General features: G+C 44.6%; 1 protein-coding gene across 1 annotated transcript in view; it reads right to left on the bottom strand.

The window, feature by feature from the left end:
* IPO4 (importin 4) overlaps positions 1–22,991 on the bottom strand; it is a 212,765-nt gene extending 189,774 nt beyond the window's left edge. The window contains exons 1-2 of the mRNA XM_075828866.1: positions 22,815–22,991; positions 6,514–6,600 (exon numbers count right to left, since the gene is read on the bottom strand). Of these exons, the coding sequence (XP_075684981.1) occupies positions 6,514–6,600; positions 22,815–22,880 (153 nt within the window). The 5' untranslated portion in view covers positions 22,881–22,991. The remainder of the gene's footprint in view (positions 1–6,513; positions 6,601–22,814) is intronic.
* Positions 22,992–25,723: the final 2,732 nt, after the last annotated feature.

The raw sequence follows: 25,723 nt of genomic DNA, 5'->3' as shown, positions 1-25,723 counted from the left end.
GAGATAATACGCTGAAGACCTTCTCTCTGATCCATCACGTGAAGAAGAGTGGCATTCCCTGTATGCTCTTGTCGTTGGATGCGGAGAAGGCTTTTGACCGGGTGGATTTGGGGTTTCTGGGAGGCGGCTTTGGACCAGATGGGAGTAGGTCGCTTAATGTTGACGCATATAATGTCCCTTTACAATCATCCCCAGGCGAGTGTTAGGATTAATGGATCCCTATCGGCTCCATTTCGAATTGGTAATCGAACTAGACAGGAATGCCCACCGTCTCCACTGCTGTTTGCAGTGGTGATGGAACATCTTTTGGTAGCTGTGCGGAATAATGCTGACATAAGAGGGGTTCAGGTTGGTGAGATGCACTTCAAGGTGTTGGCGTTTGCTGATGATTTATTGTTTTATATTACAAGCCCACACCTAACATTGCCGCCTTTGATGAAAGCCATCCGAACGTATAGCTATTTTAGTAACTATAGGATGAATATGTCTAAGAGCAAGGCCATGAATGTATCCTTATCGGGGGCGGAAGCTCAGCAGGTGCGCAGTAACTATTCTTTTTCATGGAAGGCGGGCTCGTTGAAATATTTGGGGGTGTGGATACCTGTGTCTCTTGCGGACTCCTACTCTCTTAATTTTCTACCTATTCTTCAGACTCTTAGAACTGATCTGGACAAGTGGGAAGCCAAGGATTTTTCGTGGTTGGGTAGGATAAATGTGATAAAGATGAATATCCTGCCGTGGCTGATGTATATCTTCCAGACGGTCCCGTGTGTCTTGCCTAGGGGGTTTTTCCTTCAATTAAACAAAGCACTGGCTAGGTTTGTTTGGCGGGGTAGAACGCCGAGAATAGCAAAATCTACCCTTTTCAAGAATAAGCGGAGAGGGGGGTTGGGCTTGCCTGACTGTCTGGCCTATTACTTTGCGGAGGTGAGTGCGCATATCTTGGACTGGTTCCATCATGCGGACTCTAAGTTGTGGGTGAGACTGGAGAATCTATTGGCGCCGGTTCCTCTCACTGTACTTCCATGGCTCCGGGTGCGGTATTTTAAGGGGCGGGAAAACACTATGCTCCCTTTGGTAGCGGGACAAGTGCTACTCATTTATAAACGGTACCGAGCTCTGGCTATAGGGATTCCTCCTGGTGGCCCATTGGTGGCAATATCCCATAATGTGGACTTCCCACCTGGGAAGCAAACCCACCTTCTTGACCTTTGCGTCTAGACCTTCGCCACTGACTTTGTCATGTTCTGACGAGTCAGGGCTTGAAGTCCTTTGAGGCGCTTGTCCCAGAGCCAGAGAGATCATCGGTGGGGCGCTGGGATTTATTAAGGCTTGCAACATTTCTATAATGCTAACAAGGCGAGGCTGTCCTTGCACAGGGATCTAACACAGATGGAGCAGCTGTGTGTGGCGTCTTCCCCTCCGGGGAGGGCTATTTCCCTTATCTACAAAATGTTTGCAGGATTTAAATAACGAGGTCCCACCTTCCTTTGTGAAAGGGTGGGAAAGAGAGCTTATTTCGCCCCCGGCTGACTGGGCAAAAGCCTTTGCCCTATGCCATAGCTTCTCCATCTCTTGCAAGGCCCAGGAAACTAACTATAAGATCTTGTCACATTGGTATAGGGTTCCTGCATTGCTTCCTTCCTTTTACCCGGAGGTACCTGATAATTGTTGGCGGTGTTGCAGAGCTGGAGGTACGATGTTGCATATTTGGTGGGGGTGCCCGTTAATCAACTCATTCTGGGCTACAGTGGAGGACCTGATACAGAAAATCTTCTTTCCATGCTCCCTGGAGCGATCAAAAGATACACGAAGACCTTGATTAGTTTTCGCAGCACACACGGTTATTCCACGGCTATGGAAGACCAGTAGCATACCCACTATTACTGAATGGTTCCAGGAGATTTTACATCTGCAGAGAATGGAGGAGGCAACACAGGCCCAGCATGCACATCCTCGATCGGGGAGATTGGTCTGGCAGGAGTTCTGTCAGATGGACGATTACTTACTGTACGCGTAGGCCTTATGGGACGCTTCAGGGGGGGGGGGACTGGGCTTATCCGCCCAGATAGTGGGAGTGCGAGTCCTCTGGGTGTGCCTGTTTTCTTTATCCTCTATCCGATGCAGGGTTTGGAAGTAGCACGTTATCGCATGTTATGGTTCTGATGCCGTCTGTCGCGATGCCCACTGCCCCGGTTGCCTTGTCAGTATTGATTGTAATGAAGTGCTATGTACTCCCGATATCCAGGTGTCCTAGCCACCTTATTACTTCCTCCTCTGCTTGACAGAGGAATTTGTTGCATTGTATGTCAATATCATATGTATAATATGGATTGTTTCATTTTTTGATTTTGCTTCTTGTTCTCTTTTTGTTTTATCATGCCGGCTATGTACGATGGATGCATATATTTTCTGTAGTGCTGTACATTTCTGGCTTGTTTTGTGGAAAATACCAAAAAATAAAGAATGTTTAAAAAAAAAAATGGCATATCAGTGGAAAATTGTAATTTTCACTTTGCACAATTAACGCCTTCGCACACCACGACTTAATAGCATGTCGTGGTGTGGGGGTTATATATGGAGCGGGCCCATGCGCTGCGCCCGCTCCATATTCTGCAGGTGTCAGCTGTGTATTACAGATGACACCGGGACTAACGGACAGGAACAGCGATTGCGCTGTTAAAGGAGCCTGTAAAAATTACATTATACTGCAATACATTAGTATTGCAGTGTATTGTACCAGCGATCTAATGATTGCTCGTTCCAGTCCCCTAGGGGGACTAATAAAATGTGTAAAATAAAAGTAAAAAAAGTTATTAGTGAAAAAAAGATATAATATATTTAAAGTAAAAAAAAAAATCCCCCTTTCCCATGTTTCCTCTAAAGTAAAAAATAAAAAAAATAAACAAAATTGGTATCGCTGCATCCGTAAAAGTCAGAACTATTACAATATACCATTATTTAACTCGTACTGGAAACGCTGTGAAAAATTAAGAATTTAAAAGGCCAAAATCGCTGTTTTTTGGTCACTTTAGCTTTTAAAAAAAAACAAAACATAAAAAGTGATGAAAAAGTTGCATGTAAGAAAACAAAATGGTACTAATAAACCTACAGCTCAACCCTCAAAAAAAAGCCCTCACACCGCTCAATCGACCAATTAATAAAAAAACTGATGCCTCCCGGAATGTGGTGAAACAAAACGTTGTTTTTTTTTTTAACAAATAGTTTTTACTTTGTAAAAGTAGTAAAATATAAAAAAAAACTGTATAAATTTGGTATCAACATAATCGTATTGTCTCATAAAAAATTTAAGTTGTTGTTTTTACCGCAAGGTGAAAGCCGTAAAAAACACAAAAAACAATGGAGGAATCGCAGCTTTTTCCAATTTCAGCCCGCAAAGAATTTTATTTTCAGTTTCCCAGTACATTAAATGGTACTTTAATTGGTGTCACTATAAACTGCAACTCCTCCCGCACAAAATAAGCCCTCACACCACTCTACTGACGGAAAAATAAAAAAAGTTATGGCTCTTGGAAAGCGGGGAGGGAAAAACTAAAATGTAAAAGCAAAAAATGGATCAGTCCTGAAAGGGTTAATTAGTTTCTACTGAAAAAGCATTTATGACGACATGGGGTATTTGCCGTACTTGGGAGAAATTGTTTTACAAATGTTGGGGTGCTTTTTCTTCTTTATGAAAATGAAAAAAATTCAACATTTTTGTGGAAAAAATGTTGATATTCATTTTCACAGCCTAATTCTAATAAATTCTGCAAAAGACTGGTGGGGTCTAAATGCTCACTATATCCCTAGATAGATTCCTTAAGGGGTGTCGTTTCCCAAATGGGGTCAGTTTTGGGGTGTTTCCACTGTTTTGGTACCTCAGGGGCTTTGCAAATGCAACATGACACCCAAAAACTATTCCAGCTAAATTTGAGCTCCAAAAGCCAAATATTGTTCCTTCCCTTCTGAGCCCTGCTGTGTGTCCAAACAGCAGTTTATTATCACATATGGCGTATTGCTGTAATCAGGAGAAATTGCTTTACAAATTTTGGGGTGCTTTTTCTCCTTTATTCATTGTAAAACTTTCACTAAATTCAGCAAAAAAACTGTGGGGTTAAAATGCTAACTATACCTCTAGAAAGATTCCTTGAGGGGTGTAGTCTCCAAAATGGGGTCACTTTTGGGGGCTTTCCACCGTTTTGATCCCTCCAGGGTGTTGCAAAAGCGACATGGCACTGAAAATCAATCCAGCAAAACCTAAACTCCAAAATCCAAATGGCGCTCCTTCCCTTCTGAGCTCTGCCGTGGGTCCAAACAGCAGTTTAGTACCACATATGGGGTATTCCCGTAATCGGGAGAAGTAGCTTTACAAGTTTTGGGCTGCTTTTTATTCTTTATTCCTTGCAAATATAATTTTTTTTTATACTTTTTCAGAAAAAAAAGTAGATTTTTACTTTTGCAGACAAACTCAAATAAATATAGAAAAAGAACTGTGGGGTCAAGATGCTAACTATACTCCTAGATAAATTCCTTGAGGTGTGTAGTTTCCAAAACCGTGTCACTTTTGGGGGATTTCCAATGTTTTGGCCCCACAAGACCTCTTCAAACCTGACATGGTGCCTAAAATATATTCTAAAAAAAGGAGGCCCCAAAATCCACTACGTGCTCCTTTGCTTCTGAGGCCTGTGTTTCAGTTCATTACCACACTAGAGCCACATGTGGGATATTTCTAAAAACTGCAGAATCCGGGCAATAAATACAGAGTTGAGTTTCTCTGGTAAAATCTTCTGTGTTACAGAAGAAAAAGTATTACAAATGAATTTCAGCAAAAAAAAAATATTTGTACATTTCCTTTCTACTTTGCTTTAATTCCTGTGAAACGCCTAAAGGGTTAAGAAACTTTCTGAATGTTGTTTTGACTACTTTGAGGGGTGCAGTTTTTAAAATTGGGTGATTTATGGGGTATATCTAGTACATAAGGCCCTCAAAGCCACTTTAGAACTGAACTGGTCCTTGAAAAATAGTCTTGAAATTTTCTTGAAAATGTGAGAAATCGTTGCTATAGTTCTAAGCCTTGTAACGTCATAGAAAAATAAAATAATGTTCAAAAAACGATGCAAATATAAAGTAGACATATGGAATATGTGAAATAGTAACTATTTTGTGTGGTATTACTATCGGTTTTACAAGCAGATACATTTAAAATGAGAAAAATCATAATTTTTGCAAATTTTCTTTAAATTAGTGTTTTTCACAAATAAGCAATGAATTTATGGACCACATTTTTCCACTAACATAAAGTACAATATGTCACGAGAAAACAATCTCAGAATCGCTTGGATAGGCATAAGCATTCCAGAATTATTACCACATAGATTGACACGTCAGATTTGAAAAAATGGGGCTGGTCCTGAAGGCCAAAATGAGCTCGGACCTGAAAGGGTTAAAGTTTCTTCTACATATTTATTTTTTATTGCAAAGAAGAAGAATTGAAGATTAGCAAATGTTCAAACTGTTCAGCATGTAAAGACGGATTGTCAATATGTAGACAAATGCATCATCTCATGTGTATTACAGAGGTTGTCTGGGCACACGGTGGTTTTTCATGATCGGTAGGGGTCAAGTGAATAGGAGCAGAGTTGCAGTACTGCAGCACGGCCGCCTTATGCTTCCGACACTGGCCACTGCATAACATCCGATGCCCGGAGGCAGCCGGAACAGCTGACCGGTGCGGGGTCCGGGAGTCGGATCCCCACCGTTCATATATACAGATGACCTATCCTGTGGATAGGTCATCAGTATGAAGAACCGCTCCGTGCCGGACAACCCCTTTAACCAAGAGAACAGAGCTTTTCTATTCCATATGATAGTTGCATTAAATTGACCCTTCAGTCCTGCGACAACATTTTTTATGACAGGGTATATGGAGTTATATTATCTGGTGCCCTCCAGTTGCGCGCATCTGCCGTGAATCCGCCGCTTTAGGGTCCCCGCTGTGTTTTTCCAACATGACTGCAGCGCTTCTTAGACTACGAGTCTGAGACACCTCCACTGTTCTCGGCTTGGTCAGAGCTGCTCATGTGAGCAGTTCTGGCCAAGCCGAGAACAAAGGACGTGTCTTGGACTCAGTCTGTAAAGCACTGTGACCATTTTAGAGATGATTCCAAAGCAGTGGATCCAAGGCAGAGGGGCGCAACTGGAGGGCACCAGGTAATAGAACTCCATATTCGCCACCATATTTATAATTTTGTCCTGGGACCGGAGTGCCGCTTTAATTGGCGAGTACACATCTTTTAATATTTTACATTGCATTCCATTTCGATTCCCTTTGCTAAATGCCCTGAAATTTTCCTAAACCCCACTGTATAAAGTCAACATGAACATTTATTCATCAATTACTTGTAAGCTTGCCAATCCTAGGTATAACAACTGTGATGTTTGCGACTGTCCATAATAGCCACTATGGCAATAAACAATCTACGTTAACAAAGTTTTCCCATTTTTTGAGAATACCTGTGGGTCTTGGGCACCTCGTAGTACATCACACAGTGCTGGAACAATCAATGGATCCTTGAAAGCTTCTTTTAACTGAGCAGTGGCCTGCAGAGTTGAAGGGAGAATTACTAACCCAATCTATACAACGTTCTATAGAAAGAAAAGAAACTCTGGACCACTTTTTTTTAGTATAAAACAATAGTGGCCAGATAAACTTGAGATGCCTGAGTAAGTCGATAGGCGCTCAAATCCTTTCATTTTCACGTAGCAATGATCATGAGTGGGTTCGTACAATCATTCGTTCCTCCCCTTCTTATACACTTTACATTAATATCACCCACACATCCCGTTTACACATAGCTGGTGCTGCCGTCAAACATACATTTTTATACCCGCGTAAAAGATTGCTTATGCAGGGCAATGATCGGGAAGAAAAGATTGTTTGATCATCACTTGTATAAAAGGCCCTTAACATGCTGTGCTATACTTTGATCATATCACATACATGTTTGTTATCCAGCCTCTCCCTGTTATAATACAACACAAAAGAATGTAATTCTACCTAATGGCGTCTATGATCCATATATTGTGCTGTGAAAAAGTATCCGATTTCTTGCTAATTTGTCACATTTAAAATGTTTCAAATCATCCAACTTATTTTAATAGAAGATAAAAGACAAGAAGAGTAAACATAAAATGCAGCTTTTAAATGAGAATGCCCTTTATTGAGGATAAATATTAAAAACCTATATCACCCATGAGAAAAAGTAACTTCCCCTCTAAACCTAATAACTGGTTGTGCCATCCTTGGCAGTAACATCTGCAGTCAAATGTTTGTGATAACTTGCGATGAGCCTGTTACATCGCTGTGGAGGAATTTTGGCCCAATCTTCTTTGCAGAATTTATTTAATTCAGCTACGTTGGAAGGTTATCGAACATGAACTGCCTGTTTAACCTCTTAACGCCGAAGTACGGATATATCCGTCCTCTGCAGCTGCTAGTTCGCGCAGGAGAACGGATATATCCGTCCTGTGATGGCGCGGGTACTGCCAGTGTACCCACGCGATCAGCGGCGGGAGCACGGCTGTTATACACAGCCTGGCTCCTGCTGCAACTGCCGGAATCGAAGCGCACTCCGATTCCGGCAGTTTAACCCATTAAATGCCGCTGTCAATAGTGACAGCGGCATCTAATGTGTTTGACAGAGGGAGGGAGCTCCCTCTGTCACCCCATCGGCGCCCCCGCAAACAAATCGCAGGTCGCCGTCGGGTTTCCATGGCAGCGGGGGGTCTAACAAAGACCCCCAGGTCTGCCTTCAGCATCTGCCTGTTAGGCGATGTCGGAGGCATCGCCTAACATATTGCCTGCCAGTTTTACACTGACAGGCAATAATGCTTTGGTATACTAAGTATACCAAAGCATTATATATGCGATCGGAACATCGCATAGTGAAGTCCCCTGGTGGGACTAAAAAAAATAAATGGCAATCAGTTAAATAAAGTTGGTGAAAAAAAAAAAATAAATAATTACAGTGAAAATCAAATAAAACGACTTTTTTTGCCCAAAAAGTGGTTTTATTTAGTAAAAGTGTCAAAACAAATCACACATACACATATATGGTATCCCCGCGATCGTAACGACTTGAACAATAAAATGAACACATTAATTAAACCGCCGGATGAACGGCGTCCAAAAAAAACGCAAAAAACAACTGCAAAATTCTCTTTTCTCCCATTCCCCCCATAAAAAATTAAATAAAAATTAATCTATAAGTCCTATGTACCCCAAAATAGTACTAATGAAAACTACACATTGGCCCGCAAAAATCGAGCCCCAATACGGCCACATTGACGGAAAAATAAAAACGTTACCGCTCTTGGAATGCGGCGATGCAAAAACAAGTAATTTTTTTCTAAAAGGCTTTTTATTGTGCAAACGTAGGAAAACATATAAAACATCTACATATTTGGTATCCCTGTAATCGTGCCGACCCATAGAATAAAGTGAACATGTTATTTACGCTGCATAGTAAACGGAGTAAATTTGTAACGTGAAAATCAATGCTGGAATAGCTGCTTATTTTCAATTCTCTACTAAAATAAAGTTAATAAAAGTTAATCGATATATTATAAAGCATCTAAAAATGGTACAATTACAAAATACAACTCGTCCCGCAAAAAACAAGCCCTTATACGGCTATATAGACGGAATACAAAAACAGTTACGACTCTTGGAATGCGACCATGAAAAAACAAAAAATAATCCTTGGTCATTAACGTGCAAAATGGCCCGGTCATTAAGGGGTTAAAGGGAACCTGTCAGCAGTTTTGAGGGCTGAAAACTGTTGATGGAGCAATAAAGGGGAGGAAGGAGGTACATTTTAAATATACCTTTTGTCTCAGTCATGCAAGTTTGCTAATTCCCCCGTCGCGCCGATCCATGCGCCACTAAGGCGAGACGTGACGTGCAAGTGCTCCTGGATGCTGCAAACCCCACCCCTCTGCTTTGAGTGACGGCTCTAGCGGTCTGCTGATTGCACTTGCGGCCACAGCGCTGGGGGAATGAAACACCGATTTCTCGATCATGACCAATGCAAAAAGGTATGTTTAAAATGCCCTCCCTTTTATAACTCTGTCAGCAGTTTTAAAGCCTCACAACTGCTGAAAAGGTTCCCTTTAAGGTCCTGCCACAGCATCTCAATAGAATTCAAGTCAGGACTTTGACTTGGCCACTCCAAAACTTCAAAGGGAAAACATCTGACAACGTCAGAAGTTGTGATCAGTGGGGGTCCGAGCACTGCGAACCCACCAATCGCTATTACGAAGCGCTGGGATGCTTAGTATATGATCCGCTTTCCTCGGAAAGCAGAGCGAGAAGTACTGGCTCAATAGAAAGGCGAGCTCAGGGAGGACAGAGACCTCCCGTGGAGCAGAAGGGCGGAAAGCCGACCAGAAACAATGCGGCTTAGCACTTACCCGGGTGCTGCTGCCGCTTCATTTTAGCGATCGGTGGGGGTCTCAGTGCTCGGATCCTCACCCATCAAATCTTCTAACATGTTAAAAGTTATTTGAAGTTTACTTACACTTTATGCTCACCTTGCCAATTGTTTATTTATTTCATTTTTTTTTACTTTATTCCTGGCTAATTATACATGTTATGATCATTTCTGGTACCTAGTTGGTACCTTTGATTCCAATAACTGAACAGCTCTGTTGTGCATATGAATAATTCTTTCAGGTGTTAGATTACCCCTAGCCTCCAATATATGTGACCAAAGTATTGGGACACACCTCATAATCATTGAATTCACGTGTATAAAATCCAGCACCTAGCCATGCAGTCTGCAAACATTTGTGAAAGAATGGGTTGTTGTAAAGAGCTCACTAAACTACAGCGTGGTAATGTAATAGGATGCCACCATTGTAACAAGTCAGTTCCTGAAATTTATTTTCTCTTAGATATTCCACAGTCAACGGCGAGTGGTATTATTGTGAAGTGGAAGCGTTTAGGAATTACACCACGAAGCAACAGAGCGGGGTCGCCGAGTGCGGAGGTGCATACTGCATAAAAGTCACCAATGCTCTGCCGACTCAATAACTGAAGAGTTCCAAACGTCCTCTGGCATTAACCCCTAGGCGCACCAGGACGCAACTGTACGTCCATGTGGCCAGTGTCTTAAGGCACAGGGACGTACAGTTAATGCGTGGTTCCCGGTGCACACTGTCGGCGACAGTGTGCACCGGGAACCGGGAGGCCAGCTGTCCCTGACAGCTGACACTCCACTGTATGCCGATCAGCGGCTTATTTCCGCTGATTTCGGCAATTAACCCCTTGATTGCGGTGATCAATTGCAATCACCGCATTCAGGGGTTTGTAGCTCATCGGCAGACCTCACAATGAAATCGTGAGGTTTGCAGATGGCTAGCATGGCGATCGGAGGCCAAGTAATGGCCTCCGTGGCTGCCATGTACGGAAGCCTATCAGGATCAGCTTCCTGATAGACTTCCTGTCAGAGTGACAGGACGTCACTGCCGTTCGCAATGCACACTGTCGATGACAGTGTCTGTGACAGTGTGCATCGAGAACCGGGAGGTCAGCTGTCCCTGACAGCTGACACTCCACTAGTTGCCGATCAGCGGCTCGTTGCCGCTGATTTCGGCAATTAACCCGTTACATGCGGTGCTCGATTGCGATCTCCGCATGTACAGGGTTTGTAGCACATCAGCAGCCCCCATGTAATTGTGGGGGCTGCTGATGCTTGTGATGGCACCCGGGGGCCAGACAACGGCCCCCGGGTCTGCCATGTATGCAAGCCTATGAGGATCAGCCTTTGGCTGGTCCTCGTAGACCAACTGTCAGAGTGACTGTGACGTCACACTGACAGTTGGAATACGTTACACTACCAAGGTAGTGTAATGTATTCTAGCAGCGATCAGAGATGCAGGTAAAAAAAGAAAGTGTAAAAAGTAAAGAAGAAAAAAAAAGTTAATAAAATGTTTTACAAAAGTGTAAAAATAAAAGATTTTTTTTTCCTATAATAAGTCTCTTATTATAGGAAAAAAATGAAACCGTTAAAAAACACTACACATATTTGGTATCACCGCGTTCGTAATGACCCAATCTATAAAACTATAATGTTATTTTTACCGCACGGTGAACGCCGCAAAAACAATAAACTAAACTAAAAACAATGCCAGAATCACTATTTTTTTGGTCACCACCCCTCCCAAAATATAGAATAAAAAGTGATCAAAAAGTCGCATGTACGCCAAAATAGTACTGATACAAACTACAACCCGTCCCGCAAAAAAACAAGCCGTTACACCGCTTTTTTGACTGAAAAATAAAAAAGTTACGGCTCTCAGAATATGGTGACACAAAAAATAAATTTTTATAAAGAAGTGATTTTATTGTGCAAAAACTGAAAAACATAAAAAAAACTATATATATATGGTATCGCCGTAATCGTACCGACCCGCAGAATAAAGTAAAATTGTCATTTGTTAAATTCCAAAAATTCAGTGTAAATAGTAAATGTTAATTAATAAATGTATAGTCCTGCCTAGAAAAACGTTAAAAGTAGTTTTTTTTTTTTTTTTTTTAAATATCCTTTTTATTGTCAGTTTTCACATTTTCTTACAAACATTTCACGTAAGAGTTACATCATGAGTGCGCAGCACTCAACTGTCATGGGATTAACTTTTAAATTAAATTCCACATAACATATAAACACACCAACATAGAAAATATGGCATAATTGTCGATCTTCAGATGGACAGAACAAACATGACTCCCCCAACTCCAACACCACCTAGATCATCAATGAGTTTCCACTCATCCTCTCTCCCCCAGCTGGTTCACAGTTGCATCCTCCCTAAAACGCCTGCCAAGAGCTGTGTGCAGTACCACTTTGTGTACAGAAAAGGCCTAACAATTTCCGCTATTTCGGCTGTTGTACATTGCGTTTCTATAAATACTTGCCACTTATCAAATAGCTTCTTGGTTCCCGTTTCCTTCCGCCTTTCCACCTCCACCCTCTCAAGAACCAATAACTGTTTCAGCCGTGACACAATCATTTCTAACCCCGGCGTGTCTGCCTCTAACCAGTGACTCAGGAGGCATCTCAAAGCTACCAGTAAAATCGTGTGCACCAACACGGGAGGTGATCTCACTCCTCGAGCACCCTCTTCCTCTGGCGGCCGCGCCTGATGGAATAGTAGCGCTTGAGGCGTCATTGGGAGATTCGTTTTCCAATGGTCCTTAATATATTTCTGTACCATCCCCCAAAATCTTTTCGTATGTACACACCCCCACACTCCATGCCACAAATTCGTCAGTGGTGTATTGCACTTGGGACAACTTGTAATGCGATCAGGGAAAGATTGTGAGGGCAAGATATTAAAGCCATATATAGCTGCATGCATCAACTTAAAATAGGTTTCCCTCCAGCTCTCATTTATCACACTCTTCCGTACCGTCTCCCAACCCCCCAGTATGGTCTCTCCTATATCTGGATCCTGAGTCCACCGTTCCCAGCTTTTAAAACTAATCCTTAATTGCGGACGAACAAAACCCTCTCTCAATGCTCTATACATTCCTGAAATGGTCGCCCGCCCAATTGTTGGACCTATGACCTCATCCAGAGTGTGCGTAGTAGCTTCCTTACTCAAATCCCTGACCCTGGAGGTACAAAATGTTCGTACCTGAAGTACTTGCAAAAAATTGACTATCTACTATGGGTCTGAGTTTAGCGGTTATTTCCTCCCCAGTTAACCACCTCTTTTCCTCTGTATGCATAAGATCCCCTGCGCTACCAATGCCTACCCTCCCCCATGAGGCAATTCCGTCCCCCTTGTCCATTCCCGGTAAAAACTCCGAATGACCGCTCAACGGCATATACTTCGATACCAGGTGGGGTAACCCAAACTGCTTACGTACCACTTTCCAAGCTAGAACTGTATCTCTCAATACAATGGAGGTTTTGAGACGGCACGGAAGAGAAGCGATTCTACAATGTAACAAAGCTTTCAGGTTCCAGGGTGAGGAATACTCCCCTTCCAGATCTAAATTGGAATAATTACTTGTTTCATGAAGCCAATCTACTACATGACGCAAAAGACAGACCACGTTATAACCCCTGACATTCGGAAAGTTCACACCCCCTTCTTGTTTACCCATCATGAACTTGGTGAGCGCTATACGCGGCCTTTTTCCTGCCCATATAAATTTAGTGAATGAAGCCGTCAATTTCGAGACATCCACATGCTTCAATAAGAGAGGTAGCGTTTGAAAGGGGTATAGCAATCTAGGAAAACTAACCATCTTGATCAGATGACATCTTCCCAAGAGGGACAACGGCAATTGGCCCCATCTAGTGAGTTCCGCTTGTATTTTTTTAATTAACGGGGGATAATTTAAGCCATACAGAGTATCTGGTACCCTCCCTATTTTGATACCCAGATAGGTAATGCAGTGTTCCACCGGTGATATCCCGCAACCCAAGGATTGCCAAAAGGTCTTTGGCAGTGGCCTGCCCAACTCCAGCAGTTCGCTCTTAGCTATATTGACTTTGTATCCCGAGCATTGCCCAAATTCCTGCAAAAATTGAAAAACCTTCCCTAAATGCTCCTGAGGGTTTGACATAAAAAGTATGACATCATCAGCGAACAGGGCTAATTTCACTGCACAAGATCCCACTTGAATGCCTCTGAACATATCCGATTCCTCCAAGAATCTGGCCATAGGTTCCAGTGCTAGATTGAATAGCAGGGGCGACAAGGGGCAACCCTGTCGTGTTCCTTTATTTAATTGGAAGGGATCTGATAGGAACCCCGAGGAGTGAACACGTGCTTGCGGGCTATTGTAGACTCCCTTCAGGAAGACCCGGAAATCTCCCTGAATGTTCATTTTGTCTAGCACCATCCCCAGCCATTCCCATTGTATGTTATCAAAGGCTTTCTCTGCGTCTTTTGCTAAAAGTGCCGGCCTGGTACCTGGCTGGGGATCGTGCCAGACTGTTTCTAGCACCGTCAATACCTTGCGTAAATTTGTCACTGCAGCCCTGCCCTTTACAAAGCCTACCTGAGATTTTCCCACCAGTATGGGTAGATACATAGCCAGTCGATTGGCCAAAATTTTTGTGAGCAATTTCTGATCTTGATCTATCAGCGAGATGGGGCGGTACGACCCCGGGTCAAGAGGATTCTTCCCCTTCTTGGGTAACACCTTTATATGCGCTACCTTGGCCTCTGCTGGTAAAGCTCCCGTTCCTAGTAAAGTATTATAATATGCCACCAAGGTAGGGCTGATTTCTTCTCTCAGAGATTTGAAAAACTCCCCTGTGAATCCATCCGGACCCGGGGCCTTCCCGTTAGATAATGTTTTAATGGCGCTCCAAACTTCCTCTAGTGTAATCTCCACGCTCAAATGACCATTCTGCTCCTGGGTAAGCCCTGGCAACTTCACCTTCTCCAAAAATTCCCTCCCTTTTTGGAGATCTATGGGTGTTTCTGAGTAAAGGGCTTGGTAATATTCCGTTTCCGTAATATTCCGTTTGATTCTTTAAGTGTTGAAATATGTGCCGGTGCATACCTCCCCTTTGCTAACCGCGCTAATAATTTGCCCGCCTTATTGCCGAAACGCATTAAATCAGCATCAAATTGGGACCGGTAAATACTCTCTCTTTTGTCTAACAATTGATCAAACTGTCGCTTGGCTTCCTTCCATTCCTCCCCCAATAGCATTGATGGCGAATGTAGGAATGCTGTGTACGCACGCCGTAATCTGTCGCTCGCTGCCTTGTATCCTTCGGTCGTCCTACGTTTAAGATTAGACATATACTGCATGATTTTCCCTCTTATTACCGCCTTGGCTGTACGCCAATACAATGACGGTTCCGAGCGATGCGCTACATTATCCCCATCGAATTCCATCCACCACCCCTTAAGCTTCTGTGTAAAGCCCTCATCCTTTGCCAGAAAGGCGGGAAACCTCCAGATAAAATCCGTTCCTCTAGCTACTGTGTCAGCCAATGTAATGGTAACCGGAGCATGGTCCGAAATAACTAGATCTTCAATTGCCGCTTCACGTAAACGTCGCGCCATTGCGTCACTAACTAACAAATAATCAATACGCGACCATGACTGATGAACATGAGAGAAATGTGTATATTCCCGCGCATCTGGGTGTAAACTCCTCTATGCATCTATTAGGGCCGTGTGTCTTAAAAAGTCGGGCAAGATCTTATCTCTATTTCTCTGCGAACTAGTCCCTGCGCTCCTATCCTCCTTTGAAGACCTTACAGTGCTAAGGTCTCCCCCTAAAATCAAAAACCTAGTGCGATCCTGCTGGAGTTGGGTTTCCAAGTGACCAAAAAAACCAGTGTTAACCGTATTTGGGCCATACACATTATAAATACTGATGGTTTCCCCTTCATGCTCCATCACTAGATGGATGCAACGGCCCTCGTCATCCCGCTCCTGGGACACCAGCGTAAACGCAAAGTTTTTATGTACCAGAATTATAACTCCCGCCTTACCCTCCCTTGCCGACGAGCAAAAACCTGACCCACCCAGAACTTTTGCAAATACTTAAACTCTGGCTCGGTAAGGTGAGTTTCCTGCAATAGGGCCACATCAGGATGCAATCGTTTCATGTGCCTTAAAAGTTTGGTCCTTTTCTGTGGGGATCTCAGCCCTTTAACGTTCCAAGAAACTATTTTCATGTTATTGGACCGTGTTTAAGATGAGCTAAAGTGCCTAAAAGTCGTGTGGAGTCCAGGGAGTCAGATCCGTCTTTTCCCAAGAGCCATGTACAAACATTAACATTAACATCATAACCAAACCCTGGCTTGTAAGCCAGAACCAACAAGGCCAACCATCCCTTACCTAACAAAATCATAAAATCACCTGCGGCAAGGGTTAGCAGTCCCTTAATACCCACTGGTGTATGTGACTTCACTTTTTTCTGTTATGCCAGAACGCGCCCCTCCCTCCCCCTCCCCCTCCCCCCCAGCCTGCCTATATGGCTCCTTCCATGAGAAAGTAACACCTGCCCTTGCCCCCTCAGTACCTCTTTGTCGCCTGCGCACCCTTATGTACATTCCCTTATCATTACTTTAACAGCCTAGAGTCCGTTAGGATTGCATCCTCACATTTCCCTATGAACCTTGCTTCGCTTCAAGGTTTCCCTACCTCCGTGTCCCCTATCTCCTACCACAATTTCCCTCAGTCTGCCATTGTAACAGATAACACTAATCCCTTGCGTGGGGGAGGCATTGTATCACTCCCGGTCAATCCCGCCCACCAGGGACAATCTCAGATCCTGATCTAACTCCCTCACAAATATCTTGCAGTGAAAAAGCAGGGAAATATCAGAATGCATATACTTCAACCTTGATAACATTGTAACATTGTAACAATAGGTCAACTATTGACCGGTACATAGTGCTGTATAAGACCGCAAAATATCCCCCTCAATAACTTTCAGATTATCTGTAAACTTATCTGTAGCTGGTCGGAATCTGCAATTGGTCTACAGCGTCCACAAAATCATCATCACAACAGCTTAAATAAAATGCGCCAAAAAGGACTTCGTCCGTCAATCAGGAGACGTGGATCGGGTGCGGTCCCGTGTTCGCCTCTGCGGCTTCGGAGAGTCCCCTCTATTTCCGGCTCGACCCCCCCCCCCCGGGATCTTCCAGGTGTGGGCATTAAGGCTTCTGCCCAGGTACGCTCCATATTTAGCCGGTTCCTTTTGTCTTCTCTTGACTTGCGCTGCGGACTATGTACTGGACTGTGACGCTCCTCTTGCTGTGATCTGTTCCCACAAAGCTCCGCAAGTGCGTCCTCCGCTTCCTGTGGAGTGGTGAAAACCTTATTCCGCCCGTTCTCTTGAAACACCCGCAGGATGGCTGGGTACTGCAGGCTAAAGCGTATTCTCGCTTGGAACAGCGCGGTGCAGATCTTGCTGAAAGCCCGCCTTCGTTTTGCAACCTCTGCCGAGAAATCCTCAAATAGTAGCACTTTCATGCCCATTATTTCCAAAGGACGCGATCTGCTGCGGAAAGCTTTCATGAGTGCCACCTTGTCATTGTAATCCAACAGTTTGAAGATCACTTGTCTGGGACGATGTGAATTGTGGTCAGCTGTTGCTGGGAGGTTTCTGGGGTCCGGCCCCACTCTATGCGCCCTCTCCACCCGGCATGGACGGGGGAGACCTAAGGCTTCCGGCAATGTCCTCTCACACACTCGTTGCAAATCAGCAGATATCACCGCTTCTTTCAGCCCCACCAGTCGCAGGTTGCTCCTCCTGGAGCGGTTTTCCAGATCCTCCACCTTGTCCCCCAACTGCGTAGTAACAGACAGCACCCCTTTGAGTTTGGATTGCAGTCGTTCATTTTCATCCTCCAGCAACGTCATACGCTGTTCTAACTCATCAGCTCTGATAGTGACTTGTGCCAGCTCCGCATGCACGCGGTTTAGAGAATCTTGCACCGTTTTTTCCAGCGCCTTTTGCAGGTCTGGCGCTATCTGTTTGGCTACTTCACGGGCCAGGGTTACATAGTCAATAGCTACTGGAAGAGCGGACAGTACATGCTCTGCCGGGCTTGAAAGCTGGGACTGATGGTGCTGCAGCTCATCTTCCTGTGTGTATAGCAGGGTCGCAGTGGCGGGAAGCGCCGCCATCTTACCTCCCTTTACAACGGCCGCGGCTGATTCCTCCATGGCTGGCTTCTGCGCGCTTCTGAGGAGGTACCTGTCCATACAGGCACCACCGATGATGTTGCCGTGTGCAGGGCTGGTGACTTCCCCGCTGATTATCGTCGCCGTAGCGACTATTGCGAGCTTACAGGCTGGACGGGAGCGGGAGCTCAGTCACTCGCGTCCTGCATCCCCAGCGCCGGAACCGGAAGTCCTAAAAGTAGTTTTATTTGTATAGTATTAAAAATAGGGCACTAAATGCCAAAAGTACTGAGTGTAGGCGTAGGCACACAGATCCACGGTCCCTGATAGGTGTCAGGAAACAGGTAAAATTGAAAAACCTTTCAATCGATATGACACAAGACAGGGGTAGCAGTAGTGCTCCTCAACCACTTGCCATAGCGATGCACAGGTACACAAGCCTCCTTGGAATGTCCTGTATGCACATAGAAACAGACGTGGCACACTCTGGACATGCACAGGGGACCTAAGCAAATATAAATGTGGTCTGGTTACCACAGTAAAGCAACGTCCCAACGCGTTTCTGCAGCCCTGTAACTACAGGGTAGCGTCCTCAGGGGTTAAATTCGCTTATTATATTATAGATGGTATCAGTGTCTGAGTACACGCCGGAGAATACAAAACAAACAGCAGAAAATGTGCTGTTCGGCAGTTCATTAATAATAAGCGAATTTAACCCCTGTGGACGCTACCCTGTAGTTACAGGGCTGCAGAAACGCGTTGGGACGTTGCTTTACTGTGGTAACCAGACCACATTTATATTTGCTTAGGTCCGTAAACGCCTTAAGAAATAAAGAATTTAAAAAGCCAAAATCACTGTTTTTGGCCACCAAAGCTCTAAATAAAATGTAATAAAAAGTGATCAAAAATTTGCATCTACCAAAAAATGGTACCAATACAAACTACAGCTCGCCCTGCCAAAAATAAGCCCTCACACCGCTCAATTCATGGAAAACTAAAAAAAAAGTTATGGCGTTTGGAATGCGGGGAGTGAAAAACAAAAATGAAAAAGCAAAACAGAATCAATCCTGCAAAGGTTAATTAATTTCTATTAAAAAAATAAATTATCACATGTCGGGTATTGTCGTACTCGGGAGAGATTGTGTTACAAATTTAGGGCGACTTTTTCTCCTTTATCACTTGTGAAAATGACAAAATCCAACATTTTAGTGTACAAAAATGTTTATATTCATTTTCACGGCCTAATTCTACTAAATTCTGCAAAAGAGCTTTGTGATATAAATGCTTACTAAACCCCTAGAAAAATTCCTTGAGGGGGTCTAGTTTCCAAAATGGGGTCACTTTTGGGGTGTTTCCACTGTTTTGTTCCCTCCAGGGGGTTGTAATCGCGACATGGCACTAAAAACCAATCCAGCAAAATCTGTGCTCCAAAATCCTAATGGCGCTCCCTCCCTTCTGAGCGCTGCCGTGGGTCCAAACAGCAGTTTATTACCACATATGGGGTATTTCCGTAATCGGGAGAAGATGCTTTACAAATGTTGGGGTGAATTTTCTTATTTATTACTTGTAAATATTAAAAATGTCTATGTTATTTCAGAAAAAAAAGTCGATTTTCATTTTCACAGACTAACTCCAATAAATATAGCAAAATACCTGTGGGGTCAAAGTGCTAACTATACCCCTAGATAAATTCCTTGAGGGGTCTAGTTTCCAAAATGGGGTCACTTTTTGGTAGTTTCCACTGTTTTGGCACCACAAGACCTCTTCAAACTGGACATGGTGCCTAAAATATAATCTAAAAATAAGCAGGCCCCAAAATCCACTAGGTGCTCCTTTGCTTCTGAGGCCGGTGTTTCGGTCCATTATCACACTAGGGCCACATGTGGGATATTCCTAAAAACTGCAGGACCTGGGCAATAAATATTGAGTTGTATTTCTCTGGTAAAACCTTCTGTGTTACACAATTTTTTTTTATTACAAATGAATTTCGGCAAAAAAAAGAGAAATTTGAAAATTTCCTCTCTACTTTGCTTTATTTCCTGTGAAACGCCTAAAGGGTTAAAATACTTTCTGAATGCTGTTTTGAATACTTTGAGGGATGCAGTTTTTAAAATGGGGTGATTTATTGGGGTATTCTAATATATAAGGCCCTCAAAACCACTTCAGAACTGAACTGGTCCCTGTAAAAATAGCCTTTTGAAATTTTCTTGAAAATGTGAGAAATTGCTGCTAAAGTTCTAAGCCTTGTAACGTCCTAGAAAAATAAAAGGACGTTCAAAAAACGATGCAAATATAAAGTACACATATGGGAAATGGTAACTAGTAACTATTTTGTGTGGTATTACTATCGGTTTTACAAGCAGATTCATTTAAATTTAGAAAAATGCACATTTTTTGCAAATTTTCTCTAAATTTTGGTGTTTTACACTAATAAATATTGAATTTATCGACCAAATTTTTCCACTATCATAAAGTACAATATGTCACGAAAAAACAATCTCAGAATCGCTTGGATAGGTAAAAGCACTCCGGAGTTATTACCACATAAAGTAACACATCAGATTTGAAAAAAATAGGCTGTGCCACAAGGCCAAAACAGGCTGCGTCCTAAAGGGGTTAACATCCGCACAAAAACTGTACCCCGGCAGCTTCACGGCACGGGTTTCCATGGCCAAGCATCTGCATGCAAGCCTTATATCACCAAGCACAATGCCAAGCGTCGGATAGAGTGGTGTAAATCACACTGCCACTGGACTCGGAGCACTGGAAACACGTTCTGTGGAGTGATGAATGAAACTACGGTATCTGGTAGTCTGTAGGAGTTTGGGCTCGGCAAATGCCAGGAAAACGTTACCAGTCTGACTGCATTGTGCCAACTGTAGAGTTTGGTGGAGGAGGGATAATGCTATGGGGTTGTTTTTCAGGGTTTGGTCTAGGCCCCTTAGCTCCAGTGAATCGAAGTCTTAATTCTTCAGCATACCAAGATATTTTGGACAATTGTATTCTTCCAACTTTGTGTAAACAGTTTGGGGAAGGTCCTTCTCTGATTCATCATGACTATGCCCCAGTGCACAAAGCAAGGTCCATAAAGGCATGGCTGGCTGAGTTTAGTGTGGAAGAACTGGACTGACCCACACAGAACCCTGATCTCAACCCATCGAACACGTTTGGGATGAAGTAGAACGGAGATTGCGAGCCCGGCCCTCTCGTCCAACATCAGTGTCTGACCTCACAAATACTCTTCTGGATGAACAGACACACCCCAAAATCTTGTAGAAAGCCTTCCAGGAAGAGTGGAAGCTGTTTTAGTTGCAGGCGGGGGACCTCTTTATTAATGCCTATGGATATAGAATAGGATGTCATAAAAGATTCTGTAGGTGTAATGTGTAGGTGTCCCAATACTTTTATCCATATAGTGTTTTTCCTATGGACGTCATAGGAGTGTTCTCCCACTCAGTATTCCCCCCTACTAGCGATAGTGGAGAGCAGCTCCCAATCTTCCAGACTCCGCATAACTATACATTAGTCGTTTATATATAGAATGGGCACGCTTCTATTTTCCTTTAGAGATGTGTTGCTGCCAACAGCTTATTTAATAGATGCAAGTGCCACTGTCATGAAACAGTACAAAAGAAAAAATGAGAGCTCAGTTTTCATGAGCATCTTCAAAAATGAAAGCCGAGCTCTAAGGCTGGGTTCACACGACCTAATTTCGGTCGTAAACGAGGCGTATTATGCCTCGTTTTACGTCTGAAAATAGGGCTACAATACGTCGGCAAACATCTGCCCATTCATTTGAATGGGTTTGCCGACGTACTGTGCAGACGACCTGTCATTTACGCGTCGTCGTTTGACAGCTGTCAAACGACGACGCGTAAAAATACAGCCTCGTCAAAGAAGTGCCGGACACTTCTTTGGACGTTTTTGGAGCCATTTTCTCATAGACTCCAATGAAAACAGCTCCAAAAACGGACGTAAAAAACGCCGCGAAAAACGTGAGTTTCTCAAAAAACATCTGAAAATCAGGGGCTGTTTTCCCTTGAAAACAGCTCCGTATTTTCAGACGTTTTTGGTCACTACGTGTGCACATACCCTAATTGTTTACCACGGGCAACCAGGACAGTTTCAATGATAGTTTTGATAAGTAAAGCCCTTTGGCTTTCTTGTGTTATTTCCAGTACTGACTGGGAACATACTATGTGCCTGCAAATTTGTGAGAGGCACCAAAATACCTCATAGGATGGAAATATAGGCTATGTTCACACGGGGTATTTTGCCGAGTTTTTTGACGCGGAAACCGCGTCGCAAAACTCGGCAGAAACGGCCCGAGAACGCCTCCCATTGATTTCAATGGGAGGCGTCGGCGTCTTTTTCCCGCGAGCAGTAAAACTGCCTCGCGGGAAAAAGAAGCGACATGCCCTATCTTCGGGCGCTTCCGCCTCCGACCTCCCATTGACTTCAATGGGAGGCAGGAGAAAGCGTATATCTCGCTGTTTTATGCCCGCGGCGCTCAATGGCCGCGGGCGAAAAACGGCGCGATAATTGCCGCGAAAATCGGCGTGCAGGGAGAGGAATATCTGCCTCAAAGTTCCCAACGGAATTTTGAGGCAGATATTCCTCCCCCAAAATACTCCGTGTGAACATAGCCATAGATTGTAAAACCAGTAAACATCAGGTTTTTTGTCAGGTTTGCCACCCAGTGGCGAGCTAGTCAGTGGAAGACTATGCAGGACTTTCATGCTACTGAGGAACCCATAGTCCCGACTATACTGCAGAAGGGCTGGTGGCGCACTGCTAATGTCCTTTGGCCCCCGATGCTGTAGCGAGGAGAATGAGGTAAGGTTTAGTCTTTTTATTTGGGCAGAGCATTGAGAGGTAAACAACTGGCAGGTAATGCCCTCAGGGTTTGGTTTGCTGTAAAAGAAATGTGACAAAGTATCAGCTGTGGAGTTGAGAGAAGTCAAACACTGCTGCATAGAACAGCTGCCTGCGTCCTGTCACATTTACTATAGTGTGGTCGCTGCATGCTGCGCCTGCCATGTTCAGTACTCCGCAGTCCTGACACTGTGCCCCCTACGTACTATCCCATCTTCTGCCAGCATCCCGGGACAGACCCTCACTTCCCCAGACACTACCTGCTGGATGACAGCGTTGTCCGGCTGCAGAAGACTTGTTAGTATCGTCTCCAGTATGTTCGCCATTATGATAAACGGCCTCCCAGTTGTACCAGACAAGAACAACGGTCCTGCTAAACGCAGCAACCGGGAACTGCCACTAACCGTCCCTCCACGTGGGTATCAGGTTGGGCGAGAAGCGAGCATAGCGCCATCTGCTGACCGGGAGGTGTAGGGATTAAAGCAGTTGTCGCCGGACAGTGTGTAGCACAGAACTATCTGTCAAAACAAGGGAGACACTTACCAAAGAACTCATCAAAGAGGCCGTGCATAATGGGCTGTCACGTCCGCATGTCACTTGTATTAAAAATGAAATAAAAAATTATATAATAAATATGGTAAACCTTTTTAAAGTATTATTGTATTTAAACACCCTGATAAGGTCGCGCAATTTCTGTCATGCGTGGGTTGTGTGAATCAGGTGCACAGTACAAGATGCCTAACTTTTTTCCGCTCTCCCATAGAACTTACTGCTAATCAGGGGCGTAACTAGGAAAGACTGTGCCCCATAGCAAACTTTTGACTGGGGGTGCCCCCTCCCCTGGGTGCCACACAACTTGTAGATAGTGCCTCCCTGTAGATTCCACCACACATCCACAGGATAGGGGATACATGTGTGTTCGCTGGTACGCCCAGCGATAAGGAGAACGGGAGACCGAAAGTCCCCCGAAGTTTTCAATGAGAAACCTCGGGTCTTTGTCCGGCAACTCAATAAAAATGAAAGGTGCGCCGGTCATGCACAAGCACGACCAGTGCTCCATTCATTTCTACGGAGCTGCCAACACAGATCCCGGAAGTCCGAAGTTTCTCATGGAGAACTTCGGGGGACTTTCGGTCCACCGTTCTCCTTATTCATGGGGGTCCTAGCGATCACACATGTATCACCGATCCTGTGGATCGGGGATACATGTGTTTTGTAGGAACGACCCCTTTAATGGCAGAGCTGGGAGATACCTCCCTGTTCTACCGTAGTGTTCAGAGGCATCGCGCTGTAGCAGCCATAGCGGCTGCTAGCAAAGCCTCCGGCCAGGGCCAGCCTTAGGATAGATGGCACCCCGTGTGAAATGATCTTTCGGCACCCCATCCCCATCATTAAAAAAATTATAATGCCCCTTTAGTGCCCCCATACAGTATAATAATAATAATATTTTATGATATATATTGGGAAACAGTATTTTGTCCTCTAATTCTACCCACAGTATTATTCCCCCTGTAGTACCACTACACAGTATAATGTCTGCTTAGTGGCCCCCACACAGTATAGTGCCCCCCTGTAAATTTTTCCATACAGCCTCCCTGTAGACAGTTCCATAATCCGCCACCTCGTCTTTGTAGATCGTGCCATACAGCCCCCTCCCACACCTCCCCCTTGTAGACAGTGCCATGCAGTCCCCCACCTCCCCCTTGTAGACAGTGCCCCCAAACAAACACAAAAATTGTACTCACCTAGGCCCCGTTCCCACGAGGAACTGAGCTGCTCCCTGATGGGATCCTTGCGTAGGCCGGCATGATCCTGTAGCCCAGTACAGAGTTTCCCAACCTTTTCGGACTCGAGGCAGCACTGGAAAAATAAAATTTTGAGAAAGACACAAAACAGATAAAAACAAGCACTACACTCGTAGGGTATGTTCACACAGCGTTTTTTGTAAGGCAGAAAATATCTTCCTCAAAATTCCTTCAGGAATTGACAGCGTTGTTTGACTTTTTTTTTTTTTTTTTTTCCGTTGAAGCTAATGCAAAAGACGCAGGAAAAAAAGCTCCAAACGGGCGCCGCAGGTATTTTCTGCCTTCTATTAATTTCAATTGGAGGTCAGAGGCGAAAACCACTTGAAGAGGATCAGCCCCCCACTCACAGTAAAATGACCATCAGCCCCCCACTCACAGTAAAATGACCATCAGCCGCTCACTCACAGTAAAATGACCATCAGCCCCCCACTCACAGTAAAATGACCATCAGCCGCTCACTCACAGTAAAATGACCATCAGCCCACCACTCACAGATTCCACATGTAGGTAGTGCCACACAGCCCCATTGTAGGTAGCGCCACACAGCCCCCTTGTAGGTAGCGCCACACAGCCCCCTTGTAGGTAGCGCCACACAGCCCCCTTGTAGATAGCGCTACACAGCCCCCTTGTAGATATCGCCACACAGCCACCTTGTAGATAGCGCCACAGCCCCCTTGTAGATAGCGCCACACAGCCCCCTTGTAGATAGCGCCACACAGCCCCCTTGTAGATAGCGCCACACAGCCCCTTTGTAGATAGCGCCACACAGCCCCCTTGTAGATAGCGCCACACAGCCCCCTTGTAGATAGTGACACACAGCCCCCTTGTAGATAGTGCCACACAGCCCCCTTGTAGATAGTGCCACACAGCCCCCTGGTAGGGAGTGCCACACAGCCCCCTGGTAGGGAGTGACACACAGCCCCCTTGTAGATAGTGCCACACAGCCCCCTGGTAGGGAGTGCCACAAAGCCCCCTGGTAGGGAGTGCCACACAGACCCCTGGTAGGGAGTGACACACAGCCCACAGCCCCCTTGTTGGTAGTGCCACACAGCCCGGTGTCGCCGCTAGCAGCGGCTATGGCTGCTACAGCGGTAGCGACGGCACTGAGGGAAGAAGCGCCTGGCCGGAAAGGAGACTGCTGAGTCACCGGGCCCGGGCGCTTCTGAAACAAGCAGGGGAACGGAGCCAGAGCAGCGCCCCCTTCCACCTGCTGGAGTGATGCACCCTGTGCGAAACGGGCCCCGTAGGAGTTTTGACACCTATGTAATCATTAGTCTTGTCCAAAGGACTGTCTTTTTGTCCAAGCCAAACGATGGATTGGTTTGGTTTAGAGTTAGACCTGTATAATTTCATTAGGAGTTTAA

The sequence above is a fragment of the Rhinoderma darwinii genome, chromosome 1, assembly GCF_050947455.1.
Source record: "Rhinoderma darwinii isolate aRhiDar2 chromosome 1, aRhiDar2.hap1, whole genome shotgun sequence".
Lineage (NCBI taxonomy): Eukaryota > Metazoa > Chordata > Amphibia > Anura > Rhinodermatidae > Rhinoderma > Rhinoderma darwinii.
Note: the sequence above shows the minus strand (reverse complement) of the source record. Positions and strands in the feature narration are given on the sequence as shown.